Source organism: Carassius auratus, chromosome 1 (assembly GCF_003368295.1).
Source record: "Carassius auratus strain Wakin chromosome 1, ASM336829v1, whole genome shotgun sequence".
In the NCBI taxonomy this organism is placed as follows: Eukaryota; Metazoa; Chordata; class Actinopteri; order Cypriniformes; family Cyprinidae; genus Carassius; species Carassius auratus.
The window spans coordinates 17,220,303-17,238,622 of NC_039243.1; the positions used below are offsets into that span (position 1 = coordinate 17,220,303).

General features: G+C 40.3%; 1 protein-coding gene across 1 annotated transcript in view; it reads right to left on the reverse strand.

Annotated features, from left to right (window-relative positions):
* The window catches only part of dnajb14 (DnaJ heat shock protein family (Hsp40) member B14), an 88,446-nt gene extending 73,203 nt beyond the window's left edge, over window positions 1-15,243 (reverse strand). Inside the window, exon 1 of the mRNA XM_026267368.1 lies at window positions 15,150-15,243. Coding sequence (XP_026123153.1) covers window positions 15,150-15,243 — 94 coding nt within the window. The remainder of the gene's footprint in view (window positions 1-15,149) is intronic.
* Between the last annotated feature and the right edge of the window lie 3,077 nt (window positions 15,244-18,320).

Sequence of the window (18,320 nt, forward strand, 5' to 3'; positions counted from 1 at the left end):
CATGATTTGAATTAAAATGTAATTGTTTAATAGTGGAAATCTAGATGTGTCAGGTCAACCACTGATTGACCCACTTAGAAGGTAAGCCATCTAGTGGCAAGTCTCCTGTTAAATCGACTAACATACCTCCTGTTCTTTTTCCATTCTGTTTTGAAGTGCATGCCCACTTCTACCCTTTTTAATTAATCTCACCCCTGTTTGATTAATTTCATAAATTATTAATGATAACTTACAAGCTATCATGGGTTTTATAGGATATTATTCAGATTTTCCTTTTAATTCTTACATGCTTATTTTTAAATTTTGATTTAAACCAGTTTTGAATTTTTAATTTGAATTAAGTTTTCTGCTCAGCAGGTTAAAGACAGAGAAGCAGTACTTTCCCCCCCTTGTGGTGAAAACCAGCTACTCCTTCTCCCTTGTTTCATTACTGTCTTTTAATTTGATGTTTATTATTTTGCTTCTCTCTTTTGACTTAGGTTCTTTTGATAATTACCATTATTATCATAATTCCTTTGTTTTGTTTTATCATGATTAGGTAAAGCTGTTACCTTTCCTCTCTACATATAGTTACTCAATTGATGTTAAACAAACCAAACCTTAATTAACTTTAAGTTTCCTTTGTTCATCCTTTGTGTATTTGATTGTAGAACTCCCTTGGTGATTGGACAGTCATCTCAGGTTTCCAGTGAGCAAGGCTGCCGATCGGTGTTACCGATACTGGCTGCGAGTGAAACTCGGTCCCTCTTGTCTCAAGAGACATCAGCAATTTTGGCACTCCAAAGGTTGTGCTAAAAGTCACAAGCCGTGCTGTCCTGCGACACGCCAGAGTAACGGAGGACCGGGGACACTGCGGTTCAGTGTTTGGGGAGCACCGGGGAGGTTGACCAAGCCACTGGTTCCCACCTGAATGACTTCAATTCAACCAGGTGAACCAAAAATGATAAAACCTATCCACTTATTATAAGCCACAGAATATTAGATATTCCCCCGGATATATTTTCAGTGTTCTGACCCTTTTGCTTCTTTAAGCCACACCATATTTCTAGGTTTCCTACCCAGATAGCCCACTCACCTGTTGGCCCTATCTTAAAACCTAGCAGTAGGCTTAGGCCTCCTTATTCCCACTAACACATTGTGTTTCTATTGTTTTCATCTCATTTCAAGTGTTGTTTCACTTTGATCTTTTCTACCCCTCTGTTCTGTTGTGATTTGTTTCTTTCATTTCACATAGAGACAGTAACCTGGGAGCCACCAACGAAGTTAAATAGTAGAGCGACAACCAGCAGCCGGTGTCATCACACGACCCGCTAGGCTACTGCCTGTCAAATCTCCATTTCAGGTCCTTCGTTGACCCAAGTTAATTGGCTACTTAACTGTCTGACTGTTTGCATCAGTCAGCCCCAAAATTTTCATAAACGGCACAGCCCGTATGAATATAGCTCGTTAAACGTAGAACGAACTTGCATTGGTCTTTTTGTGTGTGTGTGCTGTGCTTCTCTCGCCGAAGAGAATCAGGATGTTCCAGGCATCCAGTCCAGCAGTCCACGGGGGCCACCTCTCGACATGGTTGAAAGCAGTGACGACCCCCTTCCTGCCCAAGGATGCCAGTAACCTGCAGCACCCAGAGCAACTAGACACCGAGCTAGATGAACTGATGGCACGCGATCCAAACCAAAGCGACTACTACAGAGAACTCGCCAGGATCTTCGGAAGCCTAGTTCCCATTCTCGTCGCCCAGGCACGGCTCAGTGGACGGAGCCCAGAGTCATCTTGGTCAGCTCCTCCTTGAGACCCAGAACCAGCGCGAGAAAGAGGACGACACAGATCCAGAGCTACAGAAAGGAGTTGAAAGACTTCACAATGCCCTGCAAGATCTTCGCCTCGACACAAATCAAAGAGAACAGCTGGAGAGAGAAGCCAGAAAAGAACTCAACAAAAAACTCCAGCAAGGCGACGCTCTCCTAAAAAGAGCAGACACTGAACTGAAAGAAAAAGACTATAAAACCTGGGCCTGCAAAACACACTTGCAAGCGGCCCAAGCTAAATTCAACAAGCTTACTCTGCAGAGAGACAAGCTCCAAGATGAACTTGACACTGTTCACACAGAACTGAGACAATCTCACAGATTACAGAGTGGCTGGATCGGAGAAACGCACACCACAAAATTTCTCCCGGGCCGCCACTCCAACCCTTTCAGCCAAGAACCCAGAGCTGGAAAAGGGGGTGTAGTCTCCCTTCTAAGGAAATCACCAGCCAGCTTACAAGAACATCTGTCAACAACGGAGGGAAGAGAACCCTTCCAGAGAACGCATGTCACCAAACCCTGCACTGCTCACAGAGAACTTCACAAGCTAGCCAGAAGCATCTCTACATTCATTCCAGATCCTGCAGTAGGACATGATGTTCATGCTTCTTTACAAGCCATTGACTTTCATTTGCAAACGGTCGCCAACGTGACAGATGTGAACACATTGTACCTGTTAAAAATCACGGCCAGCCGTGATGTGCATTGCTTTCTGGATCGTCAACCAGAGACTGTCAAAGCGTACTACCAGCAACTGCTACAGACTTTGATTCTTGAATTCTCTGATCCAAACTCAGATCATGGGCTCCTTATTGCTATGGACCTCAAACAGGGCCGATTTGAAAACCCACAGACTTTCTGTAGTCAGCTACGAAACACCTACTTCGGAGCATGCAACGAACCAGGTATGGAACAGGATTTCAACTTAAAAACTCTGTTCCTCCCAAACCTACATGCCAGTTGGAGTTTTCATCTCAGAGTCCCAGCGTGTCCCCGTAACAGAACTACACAAGAGTTACGGAACTTAGCCCACAAAGCTTGCACCAAGCAAAAGACTATTTGTGAAAAGACTGTGAAATACCCCAAAGTCTCTGTCTCTGAGCACTGCTTGGAGTTAACCCTAGATGGCGCCCTACAACACCACAGTCACAGACATCTTTACAGAGAGTCAATACCGTTCCAAGCCAGCAGAGGGCAACACAGTGCAGCCACGTCTGAGACAGCAGAGATCCTGAGGGTGCTGAAAGTGCTTCTTCACATGAAAACTCACAAGGAAGATGAGCCAAGCACCCAGAACACTGCCCGTCATCTACAGACCACAGAGCTAACTGTCACAGCACAAGGTGACAGCAACACCCAAGCTCCACAGTCAACACCTGCACACCCTGAACGAGACAGCACAGGTCCTCACGCCAGGTACCACAAACACAAGGTACCAGAAAATGCTGTTTCGACTACCTGCCTTCGCAGCGAGCTACACAAAACCACCACCCACCGATCGTCCCACCTGCCCTAATGCCAACATTCCTGGGCAGCCCTGTCAAAAAGGGGGTGGGTCGAAAAGGAGTCAACAGGGAAGACCTGATCGACACAGGATTAAACCTGACGGTGGTCTCATCTTACCTTTTCAAAAGACTCCAATTTGAAGCTAAGAGACAAGATCGAACTCTTACACCTCAAACTTATGAACTGAATGTACAGGTGTACAGACAGGATGACATCCAGTTTGAACAGGTTGTTTCCATTCACCTGACATTCGTTCCGATGAGTCTAATACATCCCATGTATGTCCCACCAATGAACACTCATACATTGCTCATCGACAAAGACCTGCTAGAACACTTTGACCCTTTTCTGAACTTCAAACAGCTAAAAGACTTTGCTCAAGTGCGAGAACCTCTTTCTCTCCAGCCACACAGGTTGCTAGAGCCAGACTGTCAGGTCGCAGAGGTCATGGGAACTCCCACAGAGCCAGACGGTCAGGTCACAGAGGTCACGGGAACCCCAGCAGCCAGCCATGAGTACAACGCCCTAACAACAGGCCCAAGTTCAAGCCTCTGTACCTTAGTCAACAAACAGGGTACGGTGGTACCAGCTTACACCAAAGGGGTCGCTGTTCGGCTCAACCTGCAAGGTGGTCAAACCTTACACCACACGCTGGGTTTCTTCCAATCCTCACCTGAATGTGTGGAACTCGGACTCACACTTGCAAACAAGCATGTCAAACACCAACACCTGTTCCAGCAATGTGATAACATCACAAAAACACACAATGTGATCGTGTACTGGAAGAAGGAAAAAGGACACTCAAAGTTACCAAGTCTAGACGAGGACTTTAAAGATCACACTGACACCCTTGCCAAAACTGGCACACTAAACAACATTCTGTGGTCACTCCCAACCCACCCACCCACATTCAAGGTTGAAGTGATTACACACAGCACAAGAACTTTACTAGCTAAACTGCCTACCTCAGAATCGCTTACGCAGGCTCCGTTGTCTACACAGAACTACATAGCGGACATGCGGGCTTCTGAAACCTTGATAATGACTTTGATTTACCACCTCTCAGACCCCTCCATCCACCCTGGCAACCAGTCTACAGTCACTGACAACCAAAGCCCCAGACCACTGCATGATACACAAACCATGCTGCGTGCACAGAACAATATTGTGGGTTGTGCACCGTCTGACATCACAATGCCAGGGCGTGTAATGCCACGGAGCAAAAGGGGGATAAAGCCAATATATTTCCATGACGCAGCATGTGCTGCACCACGCAGCACCAGAGCCACTGACAAAACACTGAAGCAAGCGTCATGCCAGCAGCAAGATGTGGCAAAACATGGGCGAGGGCGAGCTAAACCCAGTCACCGCCAACGAAGCAAAGAGACTGTCCTGTCCAACCAAAGACAGGCCTTGTTTGTTTCTTTCTCCCCTTTCTCTCTCTCTCTCCCTATTATCTGTACCAGGATGCTGCTGTGGTTTGCCGTGCCGTGCTGTCAGCCAAAGAGAGGACAGCTGCCACCGAGAAAACCGCTGAGACTCCTGACTACCGATGACAGGGCACACTACCCCAGCACTGTAACCGAATACAGCTGTACAAGGTTCCGATGGAGAGAGGACTCCCTCACTCACACTGAGGCCGATGTCAAACACCTGTTCAGCCAACATGAGAAAGTGACGGTTACACAAATGGAGTTAGGTGGACACCACCACCGCTCCAAACAGTGCCCGGGAGCTTTGCTTAGAGCCGCTGCTGCTGCCGCCAGAATGTTTAACATTGTTATGTCCAGTGTCAATGCAGCGAACCAGACTGTAAACTCCTTGAAACCACTGTTTACTGTCTTCCAGAAGAACTTTACCCAGACTCAGCTGCCTACAGCGTTAACAACAGACATGCTGTGGGAGGTTAGCTCCTCCAATGACAGCCTAACCACGAGTAAAACCCCACCATACATGATACCCTTAAGCCTTGTGTTAACTGTGCTGTCTTACGCCATCACCATGCCAGCTGACCTGCTACAAGTACACCTGGCCAACTCTCTGAATAGCGCCTTCCTACGGCACGTAAAACCCAAACAGAGAGAAGTGAACGTGCTCCTGAACCAACTCATCAGTGAGTCAAACCAAGTCTACAGACCTAAAGACATTGTCAGTGTCAGGATGTGGAAGAGCAACACCCACACCAAAACACACATTCCAAATGTGGTGGCCTACCACGACAGCAACACACAGCTGTACCTGGCCCCAAACATGCACATGTGTACTTTAACCAAAGACATTCATTATCTCTGCCTTAGCAAACCCTTCCTCAGACACAACTCTGAAGGAATCTGCGAGCTGCAACCCTGGGTCAGCGATACGCGCTGCCCTGCCGAAGCCAAGCCTCGTACACAAGTCACAGAAACGCAAGCAGAGATTGTGGGTAACAGATGGCTCGTCAACACTCCTGTGCGCTCAGCTATGCTGACCTACGACCAGCATGACACCGCCACCCGTGCCAACCTGCTGGACCAAGTACTGAAAGGTACCACCCAACACATTGACATTACTCCTGTCGATACAGCCCTCCAAGCACTGTCTCGACAGCCCATTCTGAACCAGTCATCTGCGGTCCTAGCCTGGACTGCTGCCGACACTGCACGGTGCATCTCCACCGTCATTGGTCCCGCCCTGACTCTTGGCGTGACCTTCATCCTATACAGGATACTCAACGAGATGCAAACCTCTACAGCCAAACTCACGACAACTGTGGCTGGAGGTCTCCGATGGAATCCCCGGAAAAGGGACGCAAAGTCAAAGACAATACCGAACCTCACCAAGCTGAATCCTCAGCTTCAGGAACCACCTGTCATCATGACCCACCTGCTGCATGACCATCACGATTCACCTGTCATCTGCCCATCCGGGATGATTGCCGTCCGATGATGTCCACACAGGGACTTCATCTGACGTAAAGGGGGAGATGTAACAGATATGCAGGTCAGCGATTCATGGGTTAAATTCTGTTTTGTAAATTCAGACTGTTGGTACTAAATACCAGCCTGGCTGGACTTAAATTACTTTACGATACCCATGCGAGCCTCAAAGGATACCTGAAACCAAATTCCTTAACATACACACACACACACACACAAAAGAAACCTTTCTTTTTGTTCCTTACTTTTGTAAGTCCTTTATTAAATATGTATTTTATATGTTTGTGTATTGCATAAAATGGTTAATCCTGGGTAAATGGTTAAAGTGCTGACTTATAAGTGGAAATGCTTGATTTCAATCTTATACTTTCTCAAAAAGAAATGTTCTGCAACCCCCACACTCCTTGGTAGCTCGTAAAATTTTACGAGCTCACAGGACCACAGGACAGGAAACCTAATCCTTACAAAAGAATGATAGAATGTACTCAAATGTAGTCTTAATGTGTATAGTATTGTTTTTGCGGTACATTAGAGGTTTCCCATATAAATTGGGAATATCTGCAGTGTTATCATGTGTTAAACAAATCTTTAAATGTGTAATTCGATCTAAAGATTAGATCTTTGGTCATATATATATTATGTCTAGTCTTGTTCTAATCGTCATGCTTTGACAGACCCATTTATCTAGAGCAAAGTAATGAAAAATGTATTTAATCTGGAATAATGAACTTGCTTTAATATTCCTGATGAAATCGGACAGGCCCTAAATCATCAGGGGGTTGTCTCAACCGAGACAAAGGAACTTTCCCTCCGCTTCAGATCGCGGACATTCATTGGATGCTCCCTCGAAAATGGGCGTGAACTATTTCAAGCTATAAGAATTGACCAAACAAGGTCCACCCTCTCTTCTTGCGCTCTTTTTGCTCTTCTTTCTCTTCTCCGTTCTCGGACACGCTGCTCTCCAACGTTGCTTCCGCGCGGCCGTAGGCCGCGCTCATAGCGCGAACCCCCTCAGCACAGGGGCTGAGAGAAAAAGCCATTTTAATGGCTCCTTTGGAAGCTTTTGTTTCGTTCGTTTTCTTTTCTTTTCTTTACTAAGTTTATTAAACTATTCGCCTCTCCACGCAAGGAAGACGAATTCTGGAACAATGTTTGTTGAACCTTTCAAATACCGCGCGAGGACAGAACAAAGGACCACGTGCTCCACGCTCACGCCAAGCGCAGCGTGCACGCGCGTCACATGGCCTCCGTTTCATGGCACATGGCTGTTTCAACGCGCAAAGCTCACAAGCTCGACGCCGATCTCACGCCACACTCACATGGGACACTTCTGCAAGTATCACTTTCTCTATGGAGATTTAAATGCTGGTTTAAAGTGTTGTTATGATCTGATTTGTTGTTGGCTTCCCAAAAGTTACTGACTATGATTTTCATACCTGAGCTCATTCTGTGATCTCTCTCGCTTTCTACACTTCTCTCTCTCTCTCTCTCTCTCGTTCTCTCTCTCTCTCTCTCTCTCTCTCTTTTATTTGGATTCCGTTATGTCTTGTAAATGTTTATTGTCTGTATTTTCGTACGCATATTTACTCTGTGTGATTTGTAGTTTGATGTATTACTAGTTGAATTATTAAAAACCCATATATAAAATGATTGACTTTGGACTCCACCCCACTCACATTACGAGTCACTGAGATGTGTCTGATCTTTAGCTACAAGCTCTAAATTTAGAAACTAAATTTATCATAAGGATAGGATAATATTTTCATGGCCAGAGAATACTTTTCCTTGAATTATAAGGCGTGATAACTTTATTGAAAATTGATAGGTCTATAGTGGTGTGCTGGACATACCACGGTTTGATCTGCAATAATTTACAGTAAGAGATATCACAATAATTGATATGAAGAATGTAATATTGACATATTAATGAGTAAATTACAGTGCCCTGTGATTAGTATTGGTATTGGCAATTGAGCTATTTTTCATAATCAATAAAATTAAATGTAACTGTCATCTGAGATATATATTAATCAAATTCTTGATTAATTATTCAAATTCCCTATATATCATTTGAGTTAATTACTATGTAAAACTCATTGTTGTTACAATATATATATATATATATATATATATATATATATATATATATATATATATATATATATTTTTTTTTTTACAAACCAGAAAATTCTGTTATCATGTTGTTCCAAAACTGTATTAATAAGATTAAAGACAGAAAAGCAGAAAGTTGATGCAGTTCTTTTCCATTCAGTAAAAGCATATACCAACCAGGTTACAGCTTACTGGTGACATTAAAAGGGGCACCAAATTTCAGTGTGTGCAATATTAAATATTTTCTGGTGCAAATTGCATATAAAACGGCTATTATGTTCAACATATTGTATACAAAGCATTATTATTAATTATTGACTGGTATTCTGACCAGAAATGTTTATTGATAAACTGAAGTCATGTGGATTACTATGTGATTTTTTTTTATCAGCTGTTAGAACTGCATATTCTCAGTTGTTCTTTTCTAATGCCCAAAACTGACACAATATATATATATACATATATATATATATATATATATATATATATATATATATATATATATTCCATGGATGTGAGATATGCTTACAAAAATACAAAAAGTCATGCAAGTCCTACAAGGTCTCATGTATTCCCCTTTAGGGCGAGCTAAATGGTATTTCCTTCTCTGTCTTTTCCTCCCTCTTCCTTTATTTTGTGAGTGCACTGATGTTCATAGCTGGTTGAGCTGATGTGTTTTGGCATTTTCTTTTCATTGGTTTGGGAATGTCCTGCTCACACCATACATGATGTCTAGAAAACACACACACACACACACACACACACACACACATACTGTGCAGCGATGAGGCCCCGTGAGGAGGTACAGTATCAAAAATGACCCAATGCAATACTTTCATGGACCCTCACAGGTCTGTGGAACCAGAGTTGAAAACCATGGCATTCGACAGACAAGTACCTTACATTCAATCCACTATCCAACAACATCCTGGGAGCACCATCAACTGTTCACATCATTTCTGAAAGTGACTCTCATGCATATAACCAGTCAGAAAATTCACATTTCCAAATAAACTACTGGCCTCAAGCAAGTTTTCTGCAGTCGTATTTTATGATGCAACAATCCATACTTCATTTTATGGCTATACTACAATACTACAGTATATACTAAACTATAGATGAAACCACATAGAGACATATTTCAGATATAAAAAAAATGCTGTTTGCTAAAGTAAATTGTCAAACATCTGTTCCACTTGGATTTTAATTTTTATCTCTTAAGACCTTTGGGAAACGTGAAAATGAAATTAGCAACAGAAATAAATGAAAAAGTCAAATGTGCCACCTTATGTGAACCTGTTCCAGTGGTGGATTTTTGAGACTCATTTATGCTGTAAACAAACATTTTTTAAACGCTTAACTTTTTCCCTAATTTCCATCTGTTCTATTGCTTGAATGAATCTGTCATTCATAAAAGACTTACATAAAAAGAATAACATGAGAAGTAATGAATTGTTTCATAATCTCCAAATCAAATATGATTTGTATTGTCCGGTCTACTTTCTTACACATGCTTATGTGCAAGTACATGTTGTTACTTAATAATAACATGACATCATTTATACCTGATCTGGCCCTTTAAATTACATTAATTTCTGCATGTGATATAGTCAGGTTAATTTAAATATATTTTAGCAAGCTCAAACTGAACTCTAAACTACTTACTGGCCTATTCTCTATGCTAATCACAGTAGCAGGTGCTTTAGGTGACCTGGTGTCAACAATCAGTGGTTAACTGCCCATGTAAGAGCAACATTTAACTGCTCTAGAACAAGAGGAGTTTCTTTTCATAGCAGTGTCAAATCAACATGGTTAAGATATAAGAATACTTACAGGCACTATTTTAACCATTTGGGTCTGTGGAAATCTGCTCTACTAAATCAGTGTGTTCAGATACTGGTGGGGAACACATGTTTGAAAGAGAACTAGACAGAAAAAAGGCATGTATAGAGGCACAAAAATTATTTATCTACAAATAAATGATTAATTAAACATACTTTATATCAGCTTTTTTCACATTCATTCTTACAAACACAAAAACAACAAAAAGCATGCAATGCTTCAAATTAAATTGTTAAGAGTAAAATAAATAGTTTAATATAAGATTAATTTCCTAATGTGAACAAGCCACAAAAGTCATATATAGACTAAACTGAATTGTAGGCACAACTACAACCTTATTCATTACTAATAACAACTATTTACAATAATAATAATGGTGCTTCTATTTGAACATGGAAACCAGAAATTCCAAGATCCCAGTAAGAACTTTTTACTGCTGGAACTTCCCCTCGAGTCGAACCCAAAAGGAACGCAACAACCCCGACTTCAGAATCCAAAGTAGGTACTCAGCAAATTAACATAAATGAAACAGTAGTAATATATTGTTTATTAGCACCTCATTCATTTGTCTGTCTCACTAAACTCTGTGGTGCACACTGTGGATATTATATTTCTGCATTATCTATTATTTTTATCGACTGGTATTGTTAACAATTAACACAGCCATTTTGGTTTTCCAGCTTGTGTACTGGAACATGGTCAACTTTGATGTGATATAATTCCTAGTTCACACATCTGACATCTGAGGAAAAAAGAACACAGCCCCCTTTTATTCTCCGCCTACTTAATTAAATATTCATACTTGCAAGAGCCAACGGCCACTCCCTCAAACAGTACAACTCAATTTTTCTGATCATCTTTAAATAAAATAGACATTTAGTACGTACAAAATGCAGATATAGACATAGTAATATAGAGATATTAATATATTATAAACTAGATTTAATTTAGTAAAACAAACAAACAAAAAAAAAATGTTGTGTCAAATTTCTAATTTCTGATATAGTCAGCTGCTGTCAAACAAAGGTCATGGAAGAGAATGTTCAGGCATGTCATGTAATAAACCAACATACAGTTTAATTTTAGGAGTCTCTTGAGAGATGATATAGGTATCTGAGGCAGGAACATCAACACCCTGTGTAGGCCTATACTAACTGACCTACTATATCAGTGTAGAAATATATTGGACACTGAACGTAAAGGTGTTGGCAAGGGTTTGGCAACAATCACACAAAGTATGTATGTAGTCTGATATATTGACACACCGGCTGATCCCTGCTTTTACCATTCCTTCAAAGGAAAACAGTAACTACTCTCTTAAAATATAAACGACAAAAGCATTTACTCTACAGTGTACTGTGTCCGGCACACATTTCTATAATATTGTAAAATTAAAGGTATAACCATTTCAGCCATCTCTTTTTCTAAAAATGATGAACTGCACCAGAAACAAAAATGGCTTCTTTACCAACACAAGGGAAAGAAGGACATCTTCAGCTATTCTCACACACACACACACACACACACACATACAGAGAGAGAGAGAGAATGGCCTGCTTTCATTTCAGATCGCCCATCCTACCATTGCAGGAGATGCACCTCTCACCACCTGGGATGTTTCTCAGCACTGGAAGTGGTAACTGCATTTCAATTATAGACATGTGCACATATGATTGGGTGTCACTGTATGTAAAGAACACTGTTTTATAAATGAAAGGAAAAGCTATTCCAGCTGAGCATATTTTTTGACCTACCAAAATAATCACATCTGCATCCACATTCTGGGTTGAGACTGCAATTAAAGCCGGTTCATTCTAATAACAACGACTATAACAATAACTGTACAATAAATAACATTCTTTTTATTATAAGCAAATACAACATGCTTATGGTTGGGTACCGTTCACTTTTTAACTGGTACTGGTCCCCAACATTCAACATTTTTATTTATTTATTTATAAATAGTACACACTAGATACCTACCTATAATTGTTACCTGAATTTCGGTGCTGGTGCCCAACTTTTTACTCTCTGTGTAAAACATTAATTTCAGTGAAAAAAGTCAAAAAGTCTCAATTTCAATATCTTGAACAATAGGGCCCTATAAAATATTTATTTCTTCTCTTAAACATTTATTTTAAATCAAATGAAAATTAAACCCTTTCATTTTTTGGCAAAAAAACTGAGGTTTACTCTTGAAATTAATACATGGAAGAAATTTAATCATTTAATTGTTTTATTTAAATTTGATAGAAAATTTAATGTTTAAAGAAACATTACAAAAATGAAGTGATGTGACATGACATACAGCCAAGTATGGCACACACCAAAGTGTGCTCACACACACCCAGAGCAGTGGGCAGCCATTTATGCTGTGGCACCTGGGGGTTCGGTGCCTTGCTCAAAGACACCTCAGTCATGGTATTGCTGGCCCGAGACTCAAACCCACAACCCCTGGGTTAGGAGTCCACTAGGCCACAACTTATACTGTACAAGAGTAATACAAGAGTAGTATATTTCTGTTACATGTTAAACTGTACTTTTTTTTTAACAGGTGGCCATAATGTTTCTGTGTTTATACAGTATGCCAGTTTTCTCAAATGAAACAGTAAAATTCTTGTGGAGTGGTTCTCACAGCAGCTCTGGAGATAAACCCTGTATCTCAATGTTGTGATTAGAATAAGCGTGTCCCAAAGCACAGTGTGTTGAAAAGAGTATGCCGGATGTTCCCAATGGTCTACTATTTCAGGTCGATTTTTGATGTGTGGATCCGTGCACACTCAAATGGCTAATATTACCTACAATCCATTGCGTTTTGACGAATGATTCGGCTAAGAACTAAAAACACAAGTAAGGTATTACAAAACTACAAACATGGTGGATGCGCGTGGAGAGAGGCTTGTATAAAATGGTTTGAGTTACTAATGATCAACATTTAACCTGATAAAAAAGTATATATTTATTAATGTTATCTGTATTATATTTCATGTGCAACAGCACGTTCATTAACGTTTAAATGAATCATTATGCATAAAATATGAGCAGAGTTCTCTGTATGAAGATCAACGTGCTACTTCTTTTCTCTCCAATATGGTAGGAAGTTAAATTAAATGAAATGTGGAGGATGTTTAACTGTGACAAGATGATTGACAGGACAGTTTACAGTGTAACTATGTGACAGACCGTCTGTAAAAGACTCATCTGTATGACATGATAGTACGCTATGTCCCAAAGCTTGCCTACTCCTCTACTACACACTCAAAAGTGTGCACTTTTTCTTCATCAAAAACTACATACTTCAATGGCGTAGTATAAGTAGGCACATTGGGACGCAGCAAACGTTTTTGTGTTCATGCCATCATACAGTAAGACGCAGAGGCCGAAAAACAAAGCGTGCTTCATTCACGCGAGCTTCAGTATTTTTGTGTAGTAAACAAAACTGCGTTTCTGCCATTCATACATACATATGCAAACGGAACATGCAGGATTCATAATTAAATCATCTTGCATTTTAATATTCACAGACACTAGTTCATATCGTGATTCAAATTAAGGTGGCAGACCAGTTTTTGACAAAAATTGTGTGGCATTCCATGCTATAGAGTAAATTACGTTTTTATAAATGGATTCAATGATCTGGTGATCTTGTCTGCATTTTCGCAGAAAACATATGGCCATAGAAATGAAACTACACTTCAGAACATTTCAGCTCGCCCTTTGTGTTGTTTGAACGAGTTGCAGAGATGACATCACATGGTCTCTCTTTTTCTCTGTATGCGCTCCAGATGCGTTCTCAGGTACCGAAATTTGGCACCACTTGATTTAACATGAATAGGTAGGCTACTAGAAGTAGAATCGACGAAATTCGGTCAGTAACCCTAAAAGTACCAAGTTCGGTACCCAACCCTAGTTACGCTGTCTGCTGCTTAAAAGGCTCAAGCAGGATGGATTCTGATTGGCTGTCAATGTTTTTATCGTTCATCACCTAATTCCAATGATATAGTTCATATGTACGTTTTATAGTTGTGGTGTGGACTCTGCTATTCATTTACATTTAGAATAACTTTTAAACCTATAGTTATTTTCATAGTTCTAGCAAGTTGGAAAATTAATAGGCACAAAATCTAATATGAATAAAATGTGGCCTACTCAGACAAACAAATAAAAACAGAAGATGGAATATCAACAACATAAATCTATATATTATGAAAAGGTACTTAAAATCTGATATAGAATCTAATGGACTGTAAATGTGAAATGACAATGTCCATCTGCACGTTTCCTTTAATACTTCATCTCATTATTCTTTGGCGATCTTCGGCCACCTGCCATAACCGCGCGCGCGCTCATCAGGACATCAAAGCGCATTTGACGCGGCCCGCCACTTTCATGCCGTTACACACAGCAAGCATCAAGTGTTGACAACCCAACTACAATGAGCGACGCGACACAAGTGGAACACTCTCGTTATAATCAACGAATGTAAATATCTGCGATGGTATTACCTGAAAAAGAACGACTCACTCTAGAGTCATTCGGACGACACTGGCCGTGATTCGCTAAAAAGAAAGGAGTCGTTCGTTTAGAAACCAAACTGGACGCGATGGGGGGCTTGGGGGGCGGGTGCAAGATCGAGGACCGTTGGTGAACGTCGTTCAAATTATTTAGTTTCCATACATTTTAAAAATGGAAGCTGTTCTGGAAAAAGAACCGGTTCGAGCCACTGACACTAATATGCGTAAGGCCTACAAAGTCATTTTCCACATGCTCTTACTGGTAATAAGTAACGGGAAAATGTGCTAAACAGTTAAAGAAACATTTATTTATTTTGCCAAAGCCATTTGTTTTGCTATAGGTATATAATATCACTGATTACAAAGCCGTTTATCACTGAAGCTCTGCTATAGCAAAGGGGGTGTGTGATGGATGTGATGAGACATTTAAAGATCGGTGGGTGTGATACTCACTCGCTTTGCCCTGTTTGGGTCTCTGGAGGAGCCGCTGGACGGTAATCAGATCCTCCGTCTTCACCGCCTGCAAGAGTTCCTGTTCTTTCCCCATTCTGTTCAATCACACACTCGAGCACCCTCTCACACATGCAGTCATGGCTATACTTCTAGATCCAGGGCATCTTCAGGGGACCAGGGGACCACAACGGTGCCGTTAACGCCAGCGCATCCTCGCCGAACATCGTAAAAAGGTCGAGTGCGCAGAGACGCGTTTACATGCCCAATGGAGTGACCAGTGGCATCCACGCAGTCGCTAGCGATGAAAAACGATCTTACTGCGCACTGAGGTGACAGAGTCCGATCGCTTTCAGGTTAAAGGGACGGCACGGAAACCTTGCGCGTATTTACATAGCTGTATTGCTACAAAAAATAAATAAATAAACGCAGATGCTTAGTAAATCAAAAGGGAAGGCGTCTCTTTGACCCGAAGCTCACAGAGAAACCATATATATATTACGTAAATATCTAGGCAGATGTGCGCGCGGCCGCTGGAGGTTGTAATCCGCTGTCGCTTTCTCATGTGCGCATGTATGTGTGTGTATCTGTGTATGCTATGGCAAGCCGGATTAACATTAATTATTTAAAACGAACTAATATCAGTCTTATGCTAACTGTATTTTTAATAAAATTAAATAACACCGTTACTATAATATTTTATTGGCTTTACCTGAATCCACACTATTTTCTAACAGGTAGCGTCTAATTAATTAGTACAATAGTTACTAGTAAAACTTAAGCCTGGTACCCAGGTTAGAAATAAAGAAATAAATAAAATAAAAGTGAATACACTGAAAAAAAAAAATATTGTAGAAATAAATTTAATTTCGTAATCAAAAAAAAAACAAACGGCAAGCAACACATTTAATTGAATGTGATTTTTTTTTCAGGTGGTACACTGAAAAAATAATTAGCATACAAAGAATTGTAAGAAACACATTTAATTAAACTGTGAAATTTCAAAGTAGAAAACCTATAGCTGTATTTTCTTTTAAAACTTATTACTATCATCTTTCTATTATTAAGTATGAAAAAAAACTTTTTTTTTTTGTTTTTTTTTTTTTAAAGTGACATGACATTCAGCCAAGTATGGTGACCCATATTTAGAATTCATGCTCTGCCTTTAACCCATCCGAAGTGCACACACACAGAGCAGTGAACACACACTGTGAACACACACCCGGAGCAGTGGGCAGTGAGCAGTTGGGGGTTCAATGCCTTGCTCAAGGGCACCTATGTCAAACGAACCCACAACCCTAGGGTTAGGAGTCAAAATCTCTAACCACTACACCACGACTTCCCTTTTACATGTAATTAAACTCAATGGCATTCAATGGCAAACAATTGCAATGTCAGTACACGTGTTATATTAGCTTAATAATTTGTAGCATAAACACAATCTAAGGGTATTTTTGGGGCCTGGAGAAGTAACAGTTAATTTTAATGACGTGTTTGTTAAAGAAGATGAGCGCAGACAAAGGCTGCAGACAGCACACCTTGTTTGTTATCTTTATTTTATAAGTTCACAAAGTGTTGTTGTTATTATGTCTGTATCCGAAAAAAAGTAGACCCTTTACAGATTCGATTGATGTATTGATCTTATCTGTACGATTAAAACTGAAAGTGTAATTTAAGTTCTTTTCGGGGTTATCAGGAGAAAATGACTCATAATGCGAATACGCATTAATCAACTCCACAGGGTTAAAGTTGATTAAATTGTTATGCCGCTGATTGAGCTGTGGCACTGAAACCAATAAAAAAAAAATCAATAAGGTTTAATTAAATCAGTACTTCACAATTTTTAACTTGCAACCATGCATTTATGTTGCAATAAAAGTTCCCTTGAATTTCTTTTTACAGTCACTACCAACTGACTTACTAAATAATTAAAAAGTAACTACTAGTAACAAAGTGATATCAAATGAAATAAATGTTAAAGCAGCTTGCCATAGTGAGTGTGAGAGAGATTGCTTGGTTAAATTGATGGTGCTGCATCAATCAAGGGGCGTGACTAAATAGACCCTTTCCCATGAGCCTGACAGATTAAAAGGGAGGAAAGCAGTGTGTTTGTGTGTGTGTGAGAGAGAGAGCGGGCATGTTTTTGAGGAGAAAGGTCACAGGACAGATTTTAGCAGGGTAGATACTGACCATGTACACTAAGCCAAAGGCACATGGTCCTCTAAAGAAAGAAAGGGAAAACACACTGTTATATGAATATCTGACTCTTTTTCTTACATTGAATATTCTGCAACATGTAAATGCAGCTCTTTTCTGTACTGTCCACCACATGATACAGAAACATATTATATGGGTTCTAAAGATGAATACAGCACACAAGTCATCTTTTATGGAGCACAACAAACCCTGGTCACTATAAACCTCCATTTTAAGGAAAAGAGCTCAAAAATTCTGTACTGTAAATCCAGTTGTATTTTCCATATAATTGTATTTTTGTTTTTGGGAAATCTGTGAGCTGTGCATTTAAGTCTCCCATCATACACTGACAGCCATGCTGATTATTATCATGTAATGTATTCACTCTCATTCTCTCTTTCTCGCATTCTCTCTTTTTGGTTACAATCTTACAATTAAAAGTCTATGATACGATATATTACACCCTAAGGATGACAGCAAAACCAGAGCAGATGTCTAATTTTGGCTCTATTCTAGCCCACATCAGTCAGTGGGTAATTGGCTGTTCTTTACTTATTTTGCACTGTCAGACTGCAGTGGCTAAATTTATACTAAGTTATTTGAGAGGTGAAACTTATTATCCAAATTAACTGCAGAATTAACTGCAGGGATATTTGTCTCCTACCAATACCTTGCTCTCTCCAACCTGGATCTCCTGCACTTGTACATCAGCCAGAACATTAATCACTAGTTCACCAACAGTTTACTCCTGGAGATCTACCTTCCTGCAGAGATTAGCTCCAACGCTAATTAAACACAACTGAACCAACAAATTCAGCAGGTGTGTTGACTGGGCTGGAACTAAACTCATTACGCAGGTAGATATCCAGGAAAAGGAATGAGATGCAGTGTGTGTATGTGTGTGTGATATATATATATATCTTCTCATTCAAAGAGTTTTCTTTGTTTTCATGACTATGAAAATTGTAGAGTCACACT